The 25001-nt window shown below is 45.2% G+C and overlaps 1 protein-coding gene across 2 annotated transcripts in view; it reads right to left on the reverse strand.

Moving 5' to 3' along the window:
• Positions 1-25001, reverse strand: part of BPIFC (BPI fold containing family C) — an 88865-nt gene that overhangs the window by 16211 nt on the left and 47653 nt on the right. For both annotated transcript variants that reach the window (XM_008705637.2, XM_008705640.1), the window contains 6 exons: positions 7804-7932; positions 6459-6614; positions 6265-6328; positions 4112-4172; positions 2488-2579; positions 956-1132 (listed from right to left, as the gene is read on the reverse strand). In XM_008705637.2, coding sequence (XP_008703859.1) covers positions 956-1132; positions 2488-2579; positions 4112-4172; positions 6265-6328; positions 6459-6614; positions 7804-7932 — 679 coding nt within the window. The remainder of the gene's footprint in view (positions 1-955; positions 1133-2487; positions 2580-4111; positions 4173-6264; positions 6329-6458; positions 6615-7803; positions 7933-25001) is intronic.

A 25001-nucleotide genomic window follows, 5' to 3' on the forward strand; every position in this document is an offset into this window, starting at 1 on the left:
AAGTACCTTCCTTTTTAGTAAGTGCCTTTTCACTTTGGCAATACTGTGTATGTCCCACATGTATGATCCTTGCGTAACCATCCTATAGTGGTTAACAATAAGTCTTGTATTATTGCCCACCTTTTCAGAGATTACTGACACAAAGGATGCTTATATAATTTATCTTCACAGATGGATGGTTTCCAAATCTGAAGGAGACCTTTCCAATTCTTGGCAGTCTACGGTAGCTGGTGCTGCCACACCTAGTATTTTGAACCCAAGTTTTATAACCACTTGTATAATTAAGACCCATGGAATGAAGAGATTACTAGGGGATGCTTAATAAAAGATGTTGGTTGACTGGCTGGAGAGAGTGTTCTCATCATAAAAGGGAGGGGCATGGCAAAGAGAATCCATGAGTATGTGTTCTATTACCAGCCATTATAGATAAATCAGTTGCAATTACCAACAGGAGAAATATTTTTGTTGGCCTAACACAAGGCATAATGATGATGATGACGATAAGCAACACTTAAAGAACACTTACTCTGTGCTCAGCATTGCTCTGAACGCTCTCTCTATATATTTAAACCTCTCTAATGTCCATACTGACCTTATGAGTATGGAATTATTATCCCCATTTTCTAAATGATGACACTGGCACAGAGAAGTTAAATAAATTGAAGATGCCCAAAGTCCCAGGTCATAAGTGGTGGAGGGGAGTCTTGCATTATTTAAGATCAATCTAGAAGAGTGGCCTGGTATCCTACACAACTGAAATTAGCAGACCTGGAGATGCAACAACCCCCCAGCTACCAACAGCATTCAGTTCACAATCCCTTCATTCGCGTCCTGCTAGGGTTGATAGTCTAAAAAGGCCCAGGAAATAGAAACAATGACATAAAATTCCCATAACAGGCTACTTATAATAAGATGCATGCTGCTGCTGAACGTTCCGTCCATGAACTCTCCTCACCTCTTTCATGGAGAGAGTGACGTTGAAGGCCCCAGCTGTAAAGTAAGCAAAGGACGCAGATTTAAAGAAAAACTCGGAGATTCCAACGTAGAGCATAGAGTCACTGCGTTCCGGCAGCACAAAAGGAACTGGCGAGAAGGGGGGGTCAGTGAGGTTGTCCAGTGGGTAGAATACGCCCTGTGGGAAAACAGAGAGAAAGATCAGTGTATCGGGTCCACACTTGGGTGTACAGCACTAAGAAGGTGGATCTGCTCATGTCAGAATCAGGAAAATACCAGAAACTCAGTAGGGGTTAAAAGACGAAGGGCCTTCTGACTTCTTGACCACTGACTACGGTTTTGCAGCTCTGATGACTTCTTGAGCATACGTGGACGTGTCTGTCCCCCCTGGGGTGTAACCTTCTTTCAGAGGGCAGGTACATTTTAACTGGACACACAGCTTTGCATAGTTCCTGAGGTGCCATGTAGAGATGCCAAACTCTTGACCTTCAAACCCTGTGGCTACTGAGCATCTGGGGTGTTATAGAAAGACTCAGAAGGACCCAGGACTCTCAGTAGGTTAAAGCATTTTCCTGGCATTCCTGATGCTACCCTCAGTGGCTATAGGATGTTATTACAAAATGGTGTCTTGAGTAACATTTAATGTATCTGAATGACTCTAAGTGATTGAAATATAAGTTAGAGGCGCCTGGGTGGCTCAGTAGGTTAAGTGTCTACCTTTGGCTCAGGTCATGCTCCCAGAGTCCTGGGATCGAGCCCCGCATAGGGCTGCCTGCTAAGGAGGGAGTGTGCTTTTCCCTCTCCCCCTTCCCCAGCTCGTGCTCTCTCTCTCTCTCAAATAAATAAATAAAATCTTTTATTTGAGAGAGAGCGAGCGAGCACAGCAGGGGAGCAGCAGGCAGAGGGAGAGCAAGAAGCAGGCTGGCCGAGCAGGGAGCTTGATGCGGGGCTTGATCCCGGGGCCCTGGGATCATAACCTGAGCCGAAGGCAGATGCTTAATGACTGAGGCACCCAGGCACCCCTAAATAAATAAAATCTTAAAAAAAAAAAAAGAAATATAAGTCAATATGCACTGAAAAAAAAACCAATGATATTAACCTTGGGGCAAAACTGAAATAAAGACAATTAATCTCTTTTCTGGAATCAGCAAAGACCATTTTCATGTGCAAATGGCCCTGGCCGAGGTCAACAGCCCTCAGTTAAATTGGCTAACCTGACAGGAACAGGAGTGTGGATATGTACAACCTATTGATGTGCTAAGTTCCAATACATGCAGAGCTACTCCACCTGCCTCTTTGCCTCAGACCTCTCCGCAGAGACAGAGTCATCATGATACTTTCCTCGAAGAAGGCAGTCATATGCTGGGCAAATCCAAACCATCCTTTACCAATCAATAAGCCCGAGGGAATTGCTTGAAAGGACATTAAATTATTTAAAGGGTATGTAGCGATATTTCCTTCTGCATATAGCATTTGGTCTTCGAATACTGGCTGTCGATAACCAGGGTGAGAATCTGGTGATGATAAAGTTACCTTCAAATTCAGCTCCATATAATTCTCAGTAATTTCTGGAGAACTGATTAGGGAATAATCCAACAGAGTATAGTTGTCAATCTTGGTTAAAACTAAACAACAAACAAATAAAAATCTATATTTATTAAAGATATAGTATAGCATCTGATTATTATCTATGCAGAGTAATATAATTTTACTTGTCTATTATTTAAAATAACAATCACCCTTATTTTGTTAGTAATACATGCTCACTTTTCAAAACCCAGGATAAGTAGGTAAGTCAAAAGAAGAAAGTAAAAACCCTTCTTAATCACATTGTACTGAGGGAAACATTGGCAAAATTTTGTCATATAGCCTTTTATGTACATACACACACACACAAACACAACACATATAAACTTTTTAAAAAAGCAAATTAGACAAACAAAAGTCACATATTACTATTAAACCACATATATTAGGTTGGCGTAATGAGATATTTTCAAGTTCTATGTGATAGCCTTCTATATAGTTAGAGCTTTAATTTTTTACAATAAGTATGTATCACTGTTGTAATGAGAAATAATTTTTAAAAAGAAATGTCGAGAGAGGCAGATGGGAATAAACGCTTGTGGTTTCCTGTATCTGGAGGGCTCTTCGTCCAGATCTAGGCGTGGCTCACACCTACTCCCTTTAAGTTCTTACTGTAATGTCACCTGCTCAGTGGTGCCTTTCCTGGCCATCCTATTTTAACAGAAATGCCTCCCCAGCTCCTTTGATACTTTATCTTTCTTCTTACCACTTATCATATCAGTATCATAGATTTTACTTATTATCTTGCTTGCTGTCTGTCTCCTCTGACTAGTCCCTGAGGGCAGAGATTTCTGTCTCTTGGGCTTACTGCTGCATTCCCAGCACCAGAAACAGCACCCAGCCTCTTATAGGTTCTCAGCACACTTTAGGTGAATGAATGAATAGAATGTAAAGAGATAGATCCATCCAAAGTATCATGTGAGCACAGAGGAGGCAAAACTTTGGGGGTGCAGGCTATCAGTAAGACTTCTTGGACAAAACTATGCCTGAGCTGAGACCTAAAACATAATGAGGAGTAGACAGGACAAGGGGTCGCTCAGGGGTAGGAAGTAGAAGGAACTGGACCCCCCAGGGCTTACTGCAGTGCTGGCAAAGAAATAGGTATTCAATTAATATCTATTAAATGAATAAACGGGTGGAGGGGAGGGGAAGCTCTTCTAGGCAGGGAGGGCAGCATGAGCCAAGCAAGGGGTGTGGAGGCAGTAGAAGCAGTTTGACTGCTGGAACAGAGAAAGGTGCCAGAGGCAGCCGAGAGAGGCGAGTTGAGCCAGGGCATGGCCAGCAGATCTTGTAGTCCATGTGAAAGCGTTTGGGCTTGATTCCGAGGCAGCAAGGAGCCACTGAAGGGGTTAGAACGGTGGGAGGAAGGGGTTAACTTGGTTGAGATTAGCATGAATTATCCCGAAGAGGATGGACTGAGTGCCAGAGCTGGCATTTCCCGTGGCTCTGGTTTGTTGAGAGTAAAGCAGGTAGGAGAGCTGGCTATCTCACACTGAAAAGCAAACCTGGCGAGCATCTGAGTTTGCAGGCAGGAAGAGAACCATCCTGAAGAGGCAGTTCCAGGACTCACCCTCCAGCATGCTGAGATTGGCATTCAGGGCTTCCACCTCACTCATGATAATGGGACACAGCTGGCCATGAAAGGAATACAAAAACTGCATGTTATCACATTGCCCTTGAAACTCTATTTAGGGGCCTAGACCCTGCAAACAAAGGCCTTCTGGTTAGGAGCCGTTCTCCCTTTGGTCATCAGGACTTTCCCTGAAATTAGTTGATGCCTACGGGCCCCACATTCTGTACGTATGGGTGATGTGTCATTGAATGCTGGCTAAACTTCAGAGCAACCGGGACTAAACCCAGTTAGCCCCATGAAAGAACGAGCCCTCGGCTTCTCTTTCTGTGGCATGACAGGACATGTGCCCGGGGCATCTGGTGTGGGCACCCCTGAGGACCTGCTGCTGGGCCTTTCCCGGCTGTGGGGACGCCACCGCCTCCCGCCTCCTCTGTCAGCGGTGCCATGCTCTGCTGGGAGAGGTGCAAGCTGGGGCCTTTACAGTCCCACTTGGTGGGCTTGAGAGCCCAGTAGTCAGACATCTGTTTAGATCAGAACCCCTTTTGGAGTTAGAAAATCAATCTTGACTTGGACTTGAGCTTGTCTTTAAGAAGGAGGATGTGTGCCGACGTGGGTGAGCTGCTGTGTGCCAGGCGTGTACTAAGCACTCAGCGTGGTGGTTACTAGCACAGGCTTGGGAGTCGGGCTGCCTCGGGTTGACTCCCTTAGCAAGTGATTTGTACTCTGTTCTCAGTTTTCTCATTTGCAACATGAGAACGATAATTGTACCTACTTCATCATGTTGTTGTGAGTAGAAATAGAAGCAATCCATGTAAAATTGCCTGGCACATAGCAAGCATTCCGTAAATGTCAGTGGTGGTGTTTTAACCCCATTTTGGCCTCACGACGGCACTGAGAGGTGGGCACCACTGTCTCCCCTTCACAGATGGGAAAACTGAAGCTTAGAGAGATTTATTGAGTTGTCTGGACTTCCACAGCTAGGACTTGGAATAGATAGTTGTGGTCTGAGCATTCTTTTCTGTTTTCCCGTGGCACAGAGAGAATACTAGAAGCAAATCAGCCCTGGTCTCTAAGTCCTATACACCCTCCAGGCAAACTTAGCTAGTGGCTTCCTGTCAGAGGCCAAAGAACCACGTTGGTTTCCAGCAGAGAAGCGATGGCGAGTGTGGGGGTCCCTGAGCTGACAGTGCTTTCCCCGTCATTCTCTGACATGCACCTGCACTGGCGCTCAGCCCCTGCCAGGTGAGGATAGAGAAAGCCTGTGCAACCTCGGGGTCCCCCCACCAGCCGGGTAACCTCCCCGGACAAGCTGTTGAATGTGTTTGTGTGTTGATTTCCTCATTGACATTCATCAAGCACCACTGCCTGCGGGTGATAGACACTTCCAGATACTGTTCTTGCCCTTTCGTTTCCCGTCCTCCTCATCCTTCTCCTTGTCTCCCCCAGATATGGCTAAAGTGTCCAGTGATGGTCTGGCCTGGACTGCAAAGAGGGTGCGCAGCCAATTCCACTCCTTCCCTTCCTCAAACACTGATTTCTGGAATCGAGACACTTGTAACTTTGGAAGCTATCTTAACTTACACTGTTTCTGGAAACATCCTTTCTTCCCCCATTCCTTACCTATCAAAATCGTACTTAGACTACAAGGCTCAGCTCAAGTCCTGCATCCTCTAAAAAAATATCTCCCAGGATACTTTCAGACCCTTTTGACTGAATCTTTCCATTTCTCTGAGTCTAATGATCAGGTAATTATGTATTAAATTCAAATACTCATTCAGTTACTGCTCCACAAGTCTGAGTTGGGTTTTCCTAAAAAGATATTAAGTTTATTCCCTTTTTATATCCCCAACAGCCTAGAGTCTAGTGCTGGGCACGCAGTAGGTACACAATAAACTCTTGTTGGTTGTTTGCCCATCCCGTGCTGAGCACTTGAGGGAGGGAACGCTGTTTCATTCGTCTCTGCGTCCCCAGCACTTACCACAATGTTGGCACATGGGAGGCACTTGCGAAGGATGATGTGTGTGAAAGTGCCTTGGATGACGCCTAGCATACAACACGTGCTCAGTAAAGGTTTATCGACTCAGAATTAGGTAAAGCATGGCAGAACTGCTGAGCATTTTACTGTGGTTGCGTCACCTCCAAAGACTTACCATTTCATTTAAGTTCTTTAAAATGGGTTTCTCCATGGGCTCAGCAAAGGAGTTGTACAGGACACTGGGGAAAAAAGAGAAAAAAATGGGCTTATTCAGGAACCGTATCTGCCAGGCGTGACCCTCCTCAGGCCCTGCCGGAGAATCCAGCCCCAGACTAGCAACTGGCCAGCCAGCATGGTGCTACCGCTCACCTGAGTTCTCCAGAAAATGACACGTGGGCGTGGCTCACTTGGGCGTAACAGTCTTGGAGCTTCAGGATCGGGTGACCAAAGCCATTGCGGGCCAGGACGATGATACCGGTGAAGTAGACCCCAGAGAGAAACAGATCAGCTCCTCCTGTGTCTTGGCTGTGGAGAGAAAAAGTGCAAGGTTACCCAGGCCTGGGCAGGGGTGAGACAGCTCATTTCTTGACTACCCATAGCCTCTGAGCTCCTGGAGGGCAGGAGCTTTGACACCTCGGGATTCCTGGCACCAACAACAGGTAGGAGCAGAGTAGGTGCTGAGCATTTACCAAAGAAAGGAAGCAATGAGTATGTGGATAGGTGAGAGCTTTAGCTTGGCTTTTTTATCCTGAGTGCTCTGGCCCCCATAGTGGCCGAGCACATATTAAGCACCGTTCATATACAATGTTTGTGTGGAGAGAGAACATGGGGTAGCCTTATTTAGGGTGGGCACAAATGGGGACGGGACACTTTGATGCAGTCTGTGAACTCTTTGAGGCCCTGGAGTGTGTGTTATTCATCTGCAGAGCCCCAGCATGAGCACATAGCGTAAGCACTTAGTATGTGGCTGATGGGTTGGCAAAGAAATGAATGAATACCTGAACCTATGTTAATTATGGGAGAATATATCATTTCTCTATAGCGTACAAGACTGGAGTTCTTGAGATGGGGATAAATGGTACTTGTTTGGCACAGCATAAATGGTTGTTGAATGACCAAGTGATGAGCAGATGTGCTTTCTGGGGAACCAGCCAAGGCAGACCTAAACGTTACATCCAGGACACTGACTTGCATGAAGTGGGTGGTCTGTAAGTGTGACTTGAATCTGATCCCTCCTTTCCTAAGAGGGTGCAAAGGCTTTTTGGTAGGGAGAGATCTGGGCTCCAGCTGACTATTATCCTCTAATCTCCTTGTGAGGTAGGAAGACCCCATTTCCCATCACTGCCCCTGCGGATGGGGAAGTGTGTGGAACGGCCCAAGAGCATACAGTGACTCACTAAAGGCCCAAAATGCTGAGCACGTGTCCATTCCTCCAACAGTCAAGGACTCCCACCTCTTAGGAAATCTTAAATGACATTTTGCTCCGCCTTTAAGGGAAGGATGCTTTTCAGCCCTCCCTCCTCCTCCCCTGCCCAGCCACCAACAAAGATGTCCTGATTTAAATCTCTCCTGGAAAAAAGTGCTCTTAAGAAAGACTGTTAGTGGCTGAGGGAAAAAAGCCTAATGTCAAAAACACCAGCTAATATATGGACTTTCAATTTTGGTTCCATTTCTCCCCAGAACAGCCGCAGACAGCTTTGAGTGGAATACTCACAAGAGGGGAGACCGGATTTCCCAGTCGGTGCTGATGTTGGCAGTGCCGTGGTTGGTCAGGGCCTTGATTCCCACCCCAGGCACAAAGGCCAATGAAGTATTTGGAAATGAAAAGGCATTGATTTTTATGCTGTAAAACAAAAAAACAGAGAGGTTAAGCGCATGTCTTCAAGCACATCTCTAAGTAAGGCAAAATCAGAAAGGAGGTTTGTGGAACTCCCAGAAGCAATCATGAATTCCTATGGAGGAAGGAACCTCGGGTCTGAGGTGCTGCCTCTGGGCCCTGCCTTCTAATTCCCATTTAAGCCTTGCCAAGAAGCCCCTGGTGTCTAATTGAGGGGGAAAGGAGCAAGTATAGAGACAAATTTGAAAATAATCAATTTCTTTACTTTCATTAAAGACACTATGAGGTACAACTGCCATCATGGTTTTCTTCAGCTGTGCCAGTGTTTCTCAATGGAGGGGAAATTAGTATTTTGGATGGGACAACTATTTTGTGTAGAGGACTGTTCTACACATTGCAGGGTACCTGCCACACATGCCAACTAAATGCCAGCAGCACCCCTGCCCCCAGCATTAGCTCATTTTAATCCTCACAATAATCTCATGAGGTTGTTGTTGGTTCTGCAATCTGCGATTCAGAGATGAGAAGATAAGGGACATGGTTGAAGTCATACATAAGTGGTAGAACCAGGCCTGGAGCCTTCCTCCATCTGTCCCAGACTGTGTTCTTTGCCAGTAGGCTATGCCACTTCATGTACTGTGCAAGGGCACCTGACTTAGAGCTGAGTTCTGTGCTAGCTGTGCAACCTTGGGTAAGACGCGTAACCTCTTTCAGTCAGTCACTCAAAGGAAGGGCTACTCATGGGTAGGTCAAGAAGACAACATGAGATCACCTACGTATAACTGTGGAACGGGAGAAAGGCATTGTTATGAACTAAGATTAGGAAAAATGTAAAACATAAATGTGACAGCTGATAACAAATGCTTATTTACTGTTTCTTCTATTTTGCATCCTTTCCTGCATGTCTTTGTCATACACCCTGAGTCCCACTGTGGGAAGAAGATGGTAGAGGTTCATTGAATAGATCTTGGAAATATTTTCAGTCTGATACATACAGGTCTAATGCATTCTTTGTATTCAAGCTATGGACGTATCATTAAGGAAAATCATTTCTTTGCTCCTGGATATCTAGGTCATTTCCAGTTATTTCTGTGTTATAAACAACGCCACACTGAGCATCCTCATACATGCTGTTTACGTGTGTGTCTTTCTAGTGAGGATGCTGGAGGGATCGGTAGGTCAAATGGCATGCGTTAAAAAAAAAGTCCTTGTAAATAACCTTCTAAAAGAGCACTAATAGAAATAGAATGTGAGGCACATATATAATTTAAATATTTCTAGTAACCACATTTAAAAAAGGGAAAAGAAACAGGTGAGAGTGATTTTATTAATATTTTTTACTTAATCCAATATATCTAAAATAGTATCATTTCAACACGTAATTGATATAAAAATTATTGATGGGATATTTTGTTTTCCTTTTTTTTTTTTTTTTTGGAGGGGCGCCTGGGTAGCGCAGTCGTTCAGCGTGCCTTCGGCTCTGGCGTGATCCGGCGTTCCGGGATCGAGTCCCACATCGGGCTCCTCCGCTAGGAGTGCTCTTCTTCCTCTCTCACTCACCTGCTGTGTTCCCTCTCTCGCTGGCTGTCTCTCTGTCACATAAATAAATAAAATCTTAAAAAAAAAAAAAAAAAAAAGGAAAACAAAATATCCCATCAAAATTTTTATATCAATTACGTGTTGAATGATACTATTTTTAGATATATTGGATTAAGTAAAAATATTAATAAAATCACTCTCCTCACCTGTTTCTTTTCCCTTTTTTAAATGTGGTTACAAAATATTTAAATTATATATGTGCCTCACATTCTATTTCTATTAGTGCTCTTTTAGAAGGTTATTTACAAGGACTTTTTTAACGCATGCCATTTGACCTCGATCCTCCAGCATCCTCACTAGAAAGACACACGTAAACAAGCATGTATGGGATGCTCAGTGTGGCGTTGTTTATAACACAGAAATAACTGGAAATGACCTAGATATCCAGGAGCAAAGAAATGATTTTCCTTATGATACGTCCATAGCTTGAATACAAAGAATGCATTAGACCTGTATGTATCAGACTGAAAATATTTCAAGATCTATTCAATGAACCTCTACCATCTTCTTCCCACAGTGGGACTCAGGGTGTATGACAAAAGACATGCAGGAAAGGATGCAAAATAGAAGAAACATGAAATAAGCATTGTTATCAGCTGTCACATTTATGTTTTACATTTTTCCTAATCTTAGTTCATAACAATGCCTTTCTCCCGTCCACAGTTATACGTGGAGTGATCTCATGTTGTCTTCTTGACCTACCATGAGTAGCCCTTCCTTTGAGTGACTGACTGGAAAGAGGTTGCGTCTTGCCCAAGGTTGCACAGCTGGCACAGAACTCAGCTCTAGTCAGGTGCCCTTGCACAGTACATGAATGCTTAGCCTACTGGCAAGAACACAGTCTGGGACAGATGGAGGAAGGCTCCAGGCCTGGTTCTACCACTTATGTATGACTTCAACCATGTCCCTATCTTCTCATCTCTGAATCGCAGATTGCAGAACCAACAACCCTCATGAGATTATGTGAGGATTGAAATGAGCTAATGCTGGGGGCAGGGGTGCTGCTGGCATTTAGTTGGCATGTGTGGCAGGTACCCTGCAATGTAGACAAGTCCTCTACACAAAATAGTTGTCCCATCCAAAATACTAATTTCCCCTCCATTGAGAAACACTGGCACAGCTGAAGAAAACCATGATGGCAGTTGTACCTCATAGTGTCTTTAATGAAAGTAAAGAAATTGATTATTTTCAAATTTGTCTCTATACTTGCTCCTTTCCCCTCAATTGAGCACCAGGGGCTTCTTGCAAGGCTTAAATGGGATAGAAGGCAGGGCCCAGAGGCAGCACCTCAGACCCGAGGTTCCTTCCTCCATAGGAATTCATGATTGCTTCTGGGAGTTCCACAAACCTCCTTTCTGATTTTGCCTTACTTAGAGATGTGCTTGAAGACATGCGCTAACCTCTCTGTTTTTTGTTTTACAGCATAAAAATCAATGCCTTTCATTTCCAAATACTTCATGGCCTTTGTGCCTGGGGTGAATCAAGGCCCTGACCAACCACGGCACTGCCAACATCAGCACCGACTGGGAAATCCGGTCTCCCCTCTTGTGAGTATTCCACTCAAAGCTGTCTGCGGCTGTTCTGGGGAGAAATGGAACCAAAATTGAAAGTCCATATATTAGCTGGTGTTTTTGACATTAGGCTTTTTCCCTCAGCCACTAACAGTCTTTTCTTAAGAGCACTTTTTCCAGGAGAGATTTAAATCAGGACATCTTTGTTGGTGGCTGGGCAGGGGAGGAGGAGGGAGGGCTGAAAAGCATCCTTCCCTTAAAGGCGGAGCAAAATGTCATTTAAGATTTCCTAAGAGGTGGGAGTCCTGACTGTTGGAGGAATGGACACGTGCTCAGCATTTTGGGCCTTTAGTAGTCACTGTATGCTCTTGGGCCGTTCACACACTTCCCCATCTGGGGGCAGTGATGGAAATGGATCTTCCTACCTCACAAGGGAGATTAGAGGATAATAGTCAAAATGTGTCTTACCTTTGCCTCTTGAAAGGAGGGATCAGTTCTGAGTCACTATGAAACCACTTCATGCAAGTCAGTGTTCCTGGATGTAAAGCGTTAGGTCTGCTCTTTGGTTCGAAATATCTCTCATCACTTGGTCATTCAACAACCATTTATGCTGTGCATGACAAGTACCATTTATCCCCATCTCAAGAACTCCAGTCTTGTACGCTATAGAGAAATGATATATTCTCCCATAATTAACTAGGTTCAGGTATTCATTCATTTCTTTGCCAACCCATCGCACATACTAAGTGCTTACGCTATGTGCTCATGCTGGGAGCTCTGCAGATGAATAACACACACCTCCAGGGCCTCAAAGAGTTCACAGACTGCATCAAAGTGTCCCGTCCCCATTTGTGCCCACCCTAAATAAGGCTACCCCATTTTCTCTCTCCACACAAACATTGTATATGAACGGTAGTTAATATGTGCTCGGCCACTATGGGGGCCAGAGCACTCAGGATAAAAAGCCAAGCTAAAGCTCTCACCTATCCACATACTCATTGCTTCCTTTCTTTGGTAAATGCTCAGCACCTACTCTGCTCCTACCTGTTGTTGGTGCCAGGAATCGAGGTGTCAAAGCTCCTGCCCTCCAGGAGCTCAGAGGCTATGGGTAGTCAAGAAATGAGCTGTCTCACCCCTGCCCAGGCCTGGGTAACCTTGCACTTTTTCTCTCCACAGCCAAGACACAGGAGGAGCTGATCTGTTTCTCTCTGGGGTCTACTTCACCGTATCATGCGTCCTGGCCCGCAAATGGCTTTGGTCACCCGATCCTGAAGCTCCAAGACTGTTACGCCAAGTGAGCCACGCCCACGTGTCATTTTCTGGAGAACTCAGGTGAGTGGTAGCACCATGCTGGCTGGCCAGTTGCTGGTCTGGGGCTGGATTCTCCGGCAGGGCCAGGAGGGTCACGCCTGGCGAATCGGTTCCTGAATAAGCCCATTTTTTTCTTTTTCCCAGTGTCCTGTACAACTCCTTTGCTGAGCCCATGGAGAAACCCATTTTAAAGAACTATGAAATGGTAAGTCTTTGGAGAGTAGCCACAGTAAAATGCTCAGCAGTTCTGCCATGCTTTACCTAATTCTGAGTCGATAACCTTTACTGAGCCGTGTTGTATGCTAGGCGTCATCCAAGGCACTTTCACACACATCATCCTTCTAGAAGTGCCTCCCATGTGCCAACATTGTGGTAAGTGCTGGGGGCGAGGACGAATGAAACAGCGTTCCCTCCCTCAAGTGCTCAGCACGGGATGGGCAAACAACCAACAAGAGTTTATTGTGTACCTACTGCGTGCCCAGCACTAGACTCTAGCTGTTGGGGATATAAAAGGGAATAAACTTAATATCTTTTTAGGAAAACCCAACTCAGACTTGTGGAGCAGTAACTGAATGAGTATTTGAATTTAATACATAATTACCTGATCATTAGACTCAGAGAAATGGAAAGATTCAGTCAAAGGGTCTGAAAGTATCCTGGGAGATATTTTTTTAGAGGATGCAGGACTTGAGCTGAGCCTTGTAGTCTAAGTACGATTTTGATAGGTAGGAATGGGGAAGAAAGGATGTTTCCAGAAACAGTGTAAGTTAAGATAGCTTCCAAAGATTACAAGTGTCTCGATTCCAGAAATCAGTGTTTGAGGAAGGGAAGGAGTGGAATTGGCTCACGCACCTCTTTGCAGTCCAGGCCAGACCATCACTGGACACTTTCAGCCATATCTGGGGGAGACAAGGAGAAGGATGAGGAGGACGAGGAAAGCGAAAGGGCAAGAACAGTATCTGGAAGTGTCTATCACCCGCAGGCAGTGGTGCTTGATGAATGTCAATGAGGAAATCAACACACAAACACATTCAACAGCTTGTCCGGGAGGTTACCCGGCTGGTGGGGGACCCCGAGGTTGCACAGGCTTTCTCTATCCTCACCTGGCAGGGCTGAGCGCCAGTGCAGGTGCATGTCGAGAATGACGGGAAAGCACTGTCAGCTCAGGGACCCCACACTGCCATCGCTTCTCTGCTGGAAACCAACGTGGTTCTTTGGCCTCTGACAGGAAGCCACTAGCTAAGTTTGCCTGGAGGGTGTATGGGACTTAGAGACAGGGCTGATTTGCTTCTAGTATTCTCTCTGTGCCACGGGAAACAGAAAAGAATGATGCTCAGACCACAACTATCTATTCCAAGTCCTAGCTGTGGAAGTCCAGACAACTCAATAAATCTCTCAAGCTTCAGTTTCCCATCTGTGAAGGGGAGACAGTGGTGCCCACCTCTCAGTGCCATCGTGAGGCCAAAATGGGGTTAGAACACCACCACTGACATTTAAGATGACTTGCTATGTGCAGGCAATTTTACATGGATTGCTTCTATTTCTACTCACAACAACATGATGAAGTAGGTACAATTAGCTCTCATGTTGCAAATGAGAAAACTGAGAACAGAGTACAAATCACTTGCTAAGGGGAGTCAACCCGAGGCAGCCCGACTCCCAAGCCTGTGCTAGTAACCACCACGCTGAGTGCTTAGTACACGCCTGGCACACAGCAGCTCACCCACGTCGGCACACATCCTCCTTCTTAAAGACAAGCTCAAGTCCAAGTCAAGATTGATTTTCTAACTCCAAAAGGGGTTCTGATCTAAACAGATGTCTGACTACTGGGCTCTCAAGCCCACCAAGTGGGACTGTAAAGGCCCAGCTTGCACCCTCTCCCAGCAGAGCATGGCACCGCTGACAGAGGGGAGGCGGGGAGGCGGTGGCGTCCCCACAGCCGGGAAGGCCCAGCAGCAGGTCCTCAGGGGTGCCCCAGATGCCCCGGGCACATGTCCTGTCATGCCACAGAAAGAGAAGCCGATCCGTTCTTTCATGGGGCTCAAGCGGTTTAGTCCCGGTTGCTCTGAAGTTTAGCCAGCATTCAATGACACATCACCCATACGTACAGAATGTGGGGCCCGTAGGCATCAACTAATTTCAGGGAAAGTCCTGATGACCAAAGGGAGAAGCTGGCTCCTAACCAGAAGGCCTTTGTTTGCAGGGTCTAGGCCCCTAAATGAGTTTCAAGGGCAATGTGATAACATGCAGTTTTTTGTATTCCTTTCATGGCCAGCTGTGTCCCATTATCATGAGTGAGGTGGAAGCCCTGAATGCCAATCTCAGCATGCTGGAGGGTGAGTCCTGGAACCTGCCTCTTCAGGATGGTTCTCTTCCTGCCTGCAAACTCAGATGCTCGCCAGGTTTGCTTTTCAGTGTGAATAGCCAGCTCTCCTACCTGCTTTACTCAACAAACCAGAGCCACGGGAAATGCCGGCTCTGCACTCAGTCCATCCTCTTCGGGATAATTCATGCTAATCTCAACCAAGTTAACCCCTTCCTCCCACCGTTCTAACCCCTTCAGTGGCTCCTTGCTGCCTCGGAATCAAGCCCACGCTTTCACATGGACTACAAGATCTGCTGGCCATGCCCTGGCTCCAACTTCGCCTCTCTCGGCTGCCTCTGGCACCTTTCTCTGTTCCAGCAGTCAAACTGCTTCTACTGCCTCCACACCCCTTGCTTGGCTCATGCTGCCCTCCTGCCTAGAAGAGCTTCCTCTCCTCCACCCGTTTATTCATTTTGAATGTATTGTGAATACCTATTTCTTTGCCAGCACTGCAGTAAGCCCTGGGGTCCAGTTCCTTCTACTTCCTACCCCTGAGCGACCCCTTGTCCTGTCTACTCCTCATTATGTTTTGGTCTCAGCTCAGGCATAGTTTTTGTCAAGAAGTCTTACTGATAGCCTGCACCCCCAAAGTTTTGCCTCCTCTGTGCTCACATGATACTTTGGATGGATCTATCTCTTTACATTCTATTCATTCATTCACCTAAAGTGTGCTGAGAACCTATAAGAGGCTGGGTGCTGTTTCTGGTGCTGAATGCAGCAGTAAGCCCAAGAGACAGAAATCTCTGCCCTCAGGGACGCTAGTCAGAGAGAGACAGACAGCAAGCAAGATAATAAGTAAAATCTATGATACTGATATGATAAGTGGTAAGAAGAAAGATAAAGTATCAAAGGAGCTGGGGAGGCATTTCTGTTAAAATAGGATGGCCAGGAAAGGCACCACTGAGCAGGTGACATTACGTAAGAACTTAAAGGGAGTAGGTGTGAGCCACGCCTAGATCTGGACGAAGAGCCCTCAGATACAGGAAACCACAAGCGTTTATTCCCATCTGTCTCTCTCGACATTTCTTTTTAAAAATTATTTCTCATTACAACAGTGATACATACTTATTGTAAAAATTAAAGCTCTAACTATATAGAGGCTATCACATAGAACTTGAAAATATCTCATTACGCCAACCTAATATATGTGGTTTAATAGTAATATGTGACTTTTGTTTGTCTAATTTGCTTTTTAAAAGTTTATATGTGTTGTGTTTGTGTGTGTGTGTATGTACATAAAAGGCTATATGACAAAATTTTGCCAATGTTTCCCTCAGTACAATGTGATTAAGAAGGGTTTTTACTTTCTTCTTTTGACTTACCTACTTATCCTGGGTTTTGAAAAGTGAGCATGTATTACTAACAAAATAAGGGTGATTGTTATTTTAAATAATAGACAAGTAAAATTATATTACTCTGCATAGATAATAATCAGATGCTATACTATATCTTTAATAAATATAGATTTTTATTTGTTTGTTGTTTAGTTTTAACCAAGATTGACAACTATACTCTGTTGGATTATTCCCTAATCAGTTCTCCAGAAATTACTGAGAATTATATGAAGCTGAATTTGAAGGTACTTTATCATCACCAGATTCTCACCCTGGTTATGACCAGCCAGTATTCGAAGACCAAATGCTATATGCAGAAGGAAATATCGCTACATACCCTTTAAATAATTTAATGTCCTTTCAAGCAATTCCTCGGGCTTATTGATTGGTAAAGGATGGTTTGATTGCCCAGCATATGACTGCCTTCTTCGAGGAAAGTATCATGATGACTCTGTCTCTGCGCGGAGAGGTCTGAGGCAAAGAGGCAGGTGGGTAGCTCTGCATGTATTGGAACTTAGCACATCAATGGGTTGTACATATCCACACTCCTGTTCCTGTCAGGTTAGCCAATTTAACTGAGGGCTGTTGACCTCGGCCAGGACCATTTGCATGAAAATGGTCTTTGCTGATTCCAGAAAAGAGATTAATTGTCTTTATTTCAGTTTTGCCCCAAGGTTAATATCATTGTTTTTTTTTTCAGTGCATATTGACTTATATTTCTTTTTTTTTTTTTAAGATTTTATTTATTTAGGGTGCCTGGGTGCTCTCAGTCATTAGCATCTGCCTTCGGCTCAGGTTATGATCCCAGGGCCCCGGGATCAAGCCCCGCATCAAGCTCCCTGCTCGGCCAGCCTGCTTCTGCTCTCCCTCTGCCTGCTGCTCCCTGTGTGCTCGCTCCTCTCTCAAATAAAAGATTTTATTTATTTATTTGAGAGGAGAGGAAGCACGAGCTGAAGGAAGGGGAAGAGAGAACTCTCCCTCCTTAGCAGGCAGCAGCCCTTGCGGGCTCGATCCCAGAGACTCTGGGAGACATGACCTGAGCCAAAGGTAGACACTTAACCTACTGAGTCCACCCAGGCGCCTCTAACTTATATTTCAATCACTTAGAGTCATTCAGATACATTAAATGTTACTCAAGACACCATTTTGTAATAACATCCTATACTGAGGGTAGCATCAGGAATGCCAGGAAAATGCTTTAACCTACTGAGGTCCTGGGTCCTTCTGAGTCTTTCTATAACTCCCCAAGATGCTCAGTAGCCACAGGGTTTGAAGGTCAAGAGTTTGGCATCTCTACATGGCACCTCAGGAACTATGCAAAGCTGTGTGTCCAGTTAAAATGTACCTGCCCTCTGAAAGAAGGTTACACCCAGGGGGACAGACATCCACGTATGCTCAAGAAGTCATCAGAGCTGCAAAACCGTAGTCAGTGGTCAAGAAGTCAGAAGGCCCTTCGTCTTTTAACCCCTACTGAGTTTCTGGTATTTTCCTGATTCTGACATGAGCAGATCCACCTTCTTGTGCTGTACACCCAAGTGTGGACCCGATACACTGATCTTTCTCTCTGTTTTCCCACAGGCGTATTCTACCCACTGGACAACCTCACTGACCCCCTTCTCGCAGTTCCTTTTGTGCTGCCGGAGCGAGTGACTCTGCTCACTCTACGTTGGAATCTCCGAGTTTTTCTTTAAATCTGCGTCCTTGCACTTTACAGCTGGGGCCTTCAACGTCACTCTCTCCATGAAAGAGGTGAGAGTTCATGGAGCGGCGTTCAGCAGCAGCATGCATCTTATTATAAGTAGCCTGTTATGGAATTTTATGTCATTGTTTCTATTTCCTGGGCCTTTTTAGACTATCAACCTGGGGCGAATGAAGGGATTGTGAACTGAATGCTGTTGGTAGCTGGGTTGTTGCATCTCCAGGTCTGCTAATTTCAGTTGTGTAGGATACCAGGCCACTCTTCTAGATTGATCTTAAATAATGCAAGACTCCTCCACCACTTATGACCTGGGACTTTGGGCATCTTCAATTTATTTAACTTCTCGTGCCAGTGTCATCATTTAGAAAATGGGGATAATAATTCCATACTCATAAGGTCAGTATGGACATTAGAGAGTTTAAATATATAGAGAGCGCTCAGAGCAATGCTGAGGCACAGAGTAAGTGTTCTTTAAGTGTTGCTTATCGTCATCATCATCATTATGCCTTTGTGTTAGGCCAACAAAAATATTTCTCCTGTTGGTAATTGCAACTGATTTATCTATAATGGCTGGTAATAGAACACATACTCATGGATTCTCTTTGCCATGCCCCTCCCTTTTATGATGAGAACACTCTCTCCAGCCAGTCAACCAACATCTTTTATTAGCATCCCCTAGTAATCTCTTCATTCCATGGGTCTTAATTATACAAGTGGTTATAAAACTTGGGTTCAAAATACTAGGTGTGGCAGCACCAGCACCCGTAGACTGCCAAGAATTGGAAAGGTCTCCTTCAGATTTAGAAACCATCCATCTGTGAAGATAAATTATATAAGCATCCTTTGTGTCAGTAATCTCTGAAAAGGTGGGCAATAATACAAGACTTATTGTTAACCACTATAGGATGGTTACGCAAGGATCATACATGTGGGACATACACAGTATTGCCAAAGTGAAAAGGCACTTACTAAAAGGAAGGTACTTCCTGTGTGACCTTGGGCAAGTTACTTTTACTCTGGGCCTCAGATTTCTTATGGTTTGGACTATAAAAATGATAGGCCACCTTCAAAAACTAATTGGTTGTTGGTGTAACAACTTCATGATTCAATAAAAATATATAAGCTAGGTTTCCTGAAAAGAAACCCAGGTAAAAATCTTACAGTGATGTATGGTCTTAATTTTCCAGATATCCAACCATTTGGTTCAAAACTCAAGGCCTTGGCAAGCGTGCTCTCGGGTAAGTACTGAGGGTTTGACTCTCGTAGTGTATTTGGATTCATTGAAACTACTTCTGGAAGATTTGTGGGTTCTTTCTATTCCTTTTTGGTCCAAACCTGGGTTCATCTTTCCATTCTGAAGAGTTTTTTCTTTTTTCTTTTTCTTTTTTAAGAATTATTTATTTACTTTAGAGAGAGAGAGAGGCATGAGGCGGGAGGGAAGAGGGAGAGGGAGAGAGTCTTAAGCAGACTTCGAGATGAGCACCAGCCTGATGCAGGGCTTGTCTCACACCCTGAGATCACGACCTGAGCCAAAACCAAGAGTCGGATGCCCAACTGACTGGCTGCACCCAGACCCCCAGATTTTTTCTTTTAATAAAATAGCCACAGTTATTTACTAAACAAGTTACTATTAAAGCATTAAAAGTTTACAAAATAAATCAACTGTTCCTTCCCGAGGTTCCACCACACATTTGAAATAAGCTAAAATGGGAAATGGGGGAAGAGGGCCCAGGTTTGTGCCTTTAGTGAAGCAACTATTAATGCCATGCCTTCACAGCACCTGAATACTGGACACAGTGTCCTGAGGCTCAGGTTCGCTCTTGAGGACAGAGGGATGCTCATTGAGCATCCTGGTTTTAAGACAAGTATCCGGGGTCAGACAGACCTAGATTTGAATCCCAGTTCCTCAATGTATCCACCTGGAAGTGAAGGAAATTTCTTAACCAAAGGACTCACTGTCTTCAGCAGTGAATGGGGATTCTGATAGAACCTGCCCGAAGGGCTTTTGTGAAGATAAACAGATAATCTGGATATGTTCAGTAAATGACAGGTGTTGTTATTATTTGTCTTGTGTGTGGTGGTGTTATAATTGCCAGAGAGCTTTGTTTCAATTCTAACTGCATGATATAAGTTTAATCATCCAGGCCACCCCAAGTGTGTATTTCCTCATCAGCTCACCTCCCTGGTCTCCACTTCTTTTCCCGAACGTTGCAGATCGCAGAGATCTACATCTCCCAGCCCTTCATGAGTGCGGGTCATGGCGAGGCCTCCGTGATCAGTTTGCAGCCGGGACTTCACCCTGGACATCCCTGCCTCCATCGTGCCTCCTTGCCCAGACCGAGAACTTCTGCCGCTGAAGCCATGCGTTCATGGACTTTGTAAGGCCTGTGGGGGCAGGAGGAGGGCAGCCTGGGACACCAGTCCTGTTCCCGCGGTGGCCACTGACCAGCAGTGCTCTGCTCAGTGTCTGGGGTGTGAGGTCTGATTCATCAATTAGTGGTGAGGACAGGGGTGAGACTGGGGTGGGGGCAGTAGGAAGGCCAGTGCTCATCTCCCACCTCGTAAAATAGCTCTCCCTCCCTCCACTTCCTCAGTGCCCTTTCCCTGGCTGCAGTTACATTGATAATAGACTTTCCTTTTTTCCCCAAAATAAGTCAGTCAGGATGGAATTCAAGGTTATTTGAGCAGATGAAGGCCAAATGCACCAATGGAAAGGACTAATACAGTGAGTCTAAGCAAAATGTCACACACACACACACACACACACATACACACACATATGTACACTTGCAGACACATATACACACATGCACACACAACACACATACAGTACATGGAGAAGAGATAAGGAAAAATAGAAAAACAATTTAAGGGAGATCCTTAAAAGTTCTTATAGTTAGTTTCCCTACCTGCAAGAGAGAGCACTTTCAAGGCTATTTCTTTCCAGTATCTCTAGCAATGAGAGGGAAAGTGGAGCTTATGGTATTTCCAGTACAAGAAAGGATATTTGTGGCCAAAATAGACAGATTCACTCTCCTAGTAATGAATGCTTTTGTTGTCTGCAGGTTGCTAGTACCAGTGTTGGCCTGGTTATTTTGGGACAAAGACTGGTCTGTTCATTATCTCTGAATAGGTAAGTTTAACTGATTTGACTGTTGAAAACCTTAGCAATAAGTGATTCAGCAGACCATAGAGACAAAGTGAATATTAACAGAGCAGGGGAAGTTACCATCGCATAGAACATGAATCACTTAGGTACTCCTTCTGTAATGTTCCAGATGATTCCAAAGTATGGGTTCACTCAAAGCTGTGTTGTGGAGCCTTTCTTTTTTCCTCCCATTAGATAATGTTCAGATAAAATGAGCAGCCAAATAAGTATAAATATAATTCCTAGTAATATAAATTCACATTCTAACGGTACCGGAATATAAATTAAAGATCTTCCTCAACTAACTTTCCAGGAAGCATGTAGTGGAGAAAGAGCATGAAACTTTGAGGTCAGGAACAAAGTGTCACATACATCGGTCACTGATTCTATAACCATGATCGATGTGGAACCCCATTGTGCCTCTTGTCCTGTGTCTGCAAAATACTTTGAAGTTGGACTGGGTCATCGCTGAGGTACCAATGAGGCTCTATCACTCCTGGCCTTGCCATTACTAGCACACATAGGGGAGTTTAACAAAACCATGCCCCATGGCCTAGCTGGCTCTCAAAAGAATCGCGTGAAAGGGACCTCTGGCAGAGTCACAGGTGACTGTCAGACAGTGATTGCCATTGAGAAGAACCTTTCTTTGTTCGTGAAAGCCCATTTCCTCGGCTCCCAGTGAAGCAGCAGTTGAGCCATGAATCAAACTACCTAGGAAGCGGAATGATTATTCAGAATGACCAGATGGCCCAGACGAATCCTCACAGAAGGGGAAGAAATGCTATAAAAGGCCAGAGGAAGCAGAGTCTGGAAAGAACAGGAAACCACAGGGAGGGAAGTAAGCAATCACCATAAGCTCAGCCAGATGGTGATGAAGACTCACGAAAAGCGTGAAGGTGCTTTTCCAATAAACATGATATACAATGGACGAAACAGAATGCAAATCACATGCATAAACACAGCAGTCAGCTGTGTAAAATACACTTCCATCTGGGCGAGGTAGTGAATCTACAATGAAGAACGTTAGCTTGTGGGATCGAGTGGTTTTCCTTAAAATTTTCTTTGTCTATATTATTGTCCCCAATAAAAGGGAATGTCACAACAAAAAAGGTAGTATGGTTTCCTAGAGGAAAAAGAATTTCAGGAGCCTTTGTTACATTTTCACCCAGCTCTGCACACAGGACTTGATCGTTGTCCATTAGTCTCAGTAGACGCAGAGCCAGGAGCCCGGATACTTTAGGGGACCCACGAACGCTTTTAACTATATTTTAAAAATAAGAATTAAAGAATGAATACAAATCCAGGCTGGATCATATGCCCATCTTTATAACAACACAGTCTTCAAATATAATGTTTCACTGCTTCTTTATGGAGGAAGGGCTCCCAGAGTCATAACATGACCCAGCCACCACAAGGTCAAGACTGATGAAACTCTGAAACTTGATGGTCATCTCGGAGATGCCGTTGTAATAGCTAGAAAGAAGCCAGAGAGCAGGAGAGGAGGAGGTAAGGGTGGCAGAGGCGAGGGACAGGCAGCATCTGAGTGAGGCCAGAAGGGAAAGGTGATGAGAACCTTGTCCATGCATTTGTCGAGTGTCCAAGCCCATCGTCAAGCATCGGCAGCCTCCACAGGAAAGGCGCTAGGAGCTGGAGGGGATGGGCGAGAAGGAGCAGGGCGCTGATTGAGGCAGCAAGTTCTTGAGAAGGGAGAAACCACGTGTGGCCTCTGAGCAGGGCCGGCTTACTGGCAGGATGGAAGGAAGGGAACTTCAGTAGGGTGGGCTTTCAGGCCGTGGCAGAGCCGCGTTAGGAGAGACCTTAAGGAGCAGAGACCAGGTTCACCTCTCTGCTTAAATCACACCGGACTCTCCTCTCCAGCGATCCTCCCTATAAGATACTTGCAGTTCAGAGGGCGTTAGGTTTCTTTATGAGCAATAATCTACAAAAAGAGCCTGCACACGCATCACCGAAGAAGTGCGTGATTCATTCTCCGGCTTCCTCATGGCCCATGCTTTTGACTCAGCGTAACACAAGGGTTAGTATTGCAGACTCCTGCCTTCCTGAGTCTCCTCCACGTTCCCCTGTGGGTCTCCTTTGGATTCTCAGTGCTGGGGAGGCTTCCTGCAGCCCGTAGGGCCGAGCAGGACCAGCTACCTAACTCCCAAGGCCCACTGCAAAATGAAAATCGGGCTCTTATGTTCAAAATCTTACATGAAGAATTTCTAAGATGGAGACAGCAGAGCTAAACCAAGCGTGGGCCCCTCTGAGCAAGGCCGTGTCCCACTGCAACAGGCCACCTGCACAAGAGCTCGAGGGCTCCTGTAAGGCTGCGTGGGTGACAGACCTCGGGCAGTAGGAGGATGGGGGGCAAGGTGGATCGGCCAGGCATCACCTCAGTCCCGGCGCGCCTCATGCGAGGACTGCGGAAGAGTCAAGAGGCTGTAGGAAGAGCGCCGCTGCTGAGCCATAGGGAATGGCAGCCCCGCCTCCCACACTACCAGCTCACCGGCCAGCACCTCCACTCCTGGTTTCTCACACAATGCTGCTCTTCCAGATCGGACAGCCTGCTTTGGTCTTGCGCGAGGTCAGAGAGATGCAGCAGGGAGCACTAAAGGAGTGAGGGACTGGTGAACATCCTTGAGGAAGCGCTAGGGAAACAGGGTCTCAGATTAGGTTCCAGAATACTAACTCCAAACACCTTTTCCAAACATCCCCCTGCCTGGATGTTGTCTCTTTCTGAAGCTGCTCACGGCTGGCTACATAGCATCAGATACAGAAATCAAGTCAAATCCAGTGTGGCGAGTTTAAAGAGGCAATGAGATCACAGGGTGAGTTAGAGTCAAGACTAACTGCAGTTCAGAATCCCTGCCCTGCCATTCATTAGCTGTGAGGTCTCGAGGCGAAGTTACTTTAAGCTCTCTGGCCTCCATTTCCTTCTATAAAACAGAGGCTATAATACAATCCACTTCAGGGAGTTATTGTAAGGAATACATGAGTTAACACATGTAAAGTGCATGTTAAGTGTTCAAGAAGATTGACTATGGCCTATTATTTAAATCTGGGGCTGGCCTCATCCAGGGAAGAAGGTGCTCATTATACAAAAATCATTTCTAAGAGATTCCCCTATTCAGAAAAACCCTGTTCAAGAAACACCTGATTCCCTTATCTCCTCGCCCAGTGATGGCTATATGAGAAATTGCCTTTTGTTCTACTTTATTTGACTGACTTCTATTATTATTGAACCTTTGCTGCCTTCTGGTCCCGTAGCCAAGAACTTAATCTATTACTTCGTTAAAACCGCACAACCCCGTGTATCTCCAGGACCCTGGCAAGGTCCTTCTAATTCCAGTGTCTGAGCTTGAGTGAATAGACTCGGACATAGCTTATTATCCCTGTTTTATGGTTCATAGAGATTGAATAACTTGCTCGCATCACAGAGTAGTGAATGGCAGAGCCAGAACTTGGACCGAGTGAGTGGTTTTCACAGCTTTGAGAGTTCCACTTATGACATCAAACTGCCTTTGATGTGGGAAACAGCCAAGACTTAGAAGAGTTAGACAGTAAACAACCTTGCCCAGAAAAAAGGAAACTCCATGGGCGTGGAGTCACACTGAAAACGAAGCAGCAGCACGTCCTTTCTCAACATGAAGATTTGATAGAAGAGAAGCCACAGGCAGTGGGTGACCTGCTGTGGAAAAAGCACACAGTCCTTTCCACACAGCTGCCGCTCTGAAAAAATGGAGGAAAGGAAAAATACAGAGAAAGCAAAAGCAGGGAGTACGAGTAATCAAGGTGACACTCTGTGGGTATGTCTAATTAAGAGCAGCCCTGTAGTCAGACATATCTGATTTTGAATTCCACCTCTGTCGTTTGCTAGCTATGTGACCTTGGGCAAGTCAGTCAGCCTCTCTAAATGTCATCATCAGCAAAACAGAGCACCTATCCTAGAGCTGTTACAACATGGGTAGACAGGGAAATGTCTGAAAAGCATAATGTTCTGCATATAATCAGTGCTCAAAAGAAATGGCTAGTTACTACCAGCAGTAGGGTTTTATTCTCTTTCCCCCTTCTGGGATCAAATTTTAACCAAATAAAGGAGGAGAAATTG

Source organism: Ursus maritimus, unplaced genomic scaffold, assembly GCF_017311325.1.
Source record: "Ursus maritimus isolate PB19 unplaced genomic scaffold, ASM1731132v1 scaffold_21, whole genome shotgun sequence".
Lineage (NCBI taxonomy): Eukaryota > Metazoa > Chordata > Mammalia > Carnivora > Ursidae > Ursus > Ursus maritimus.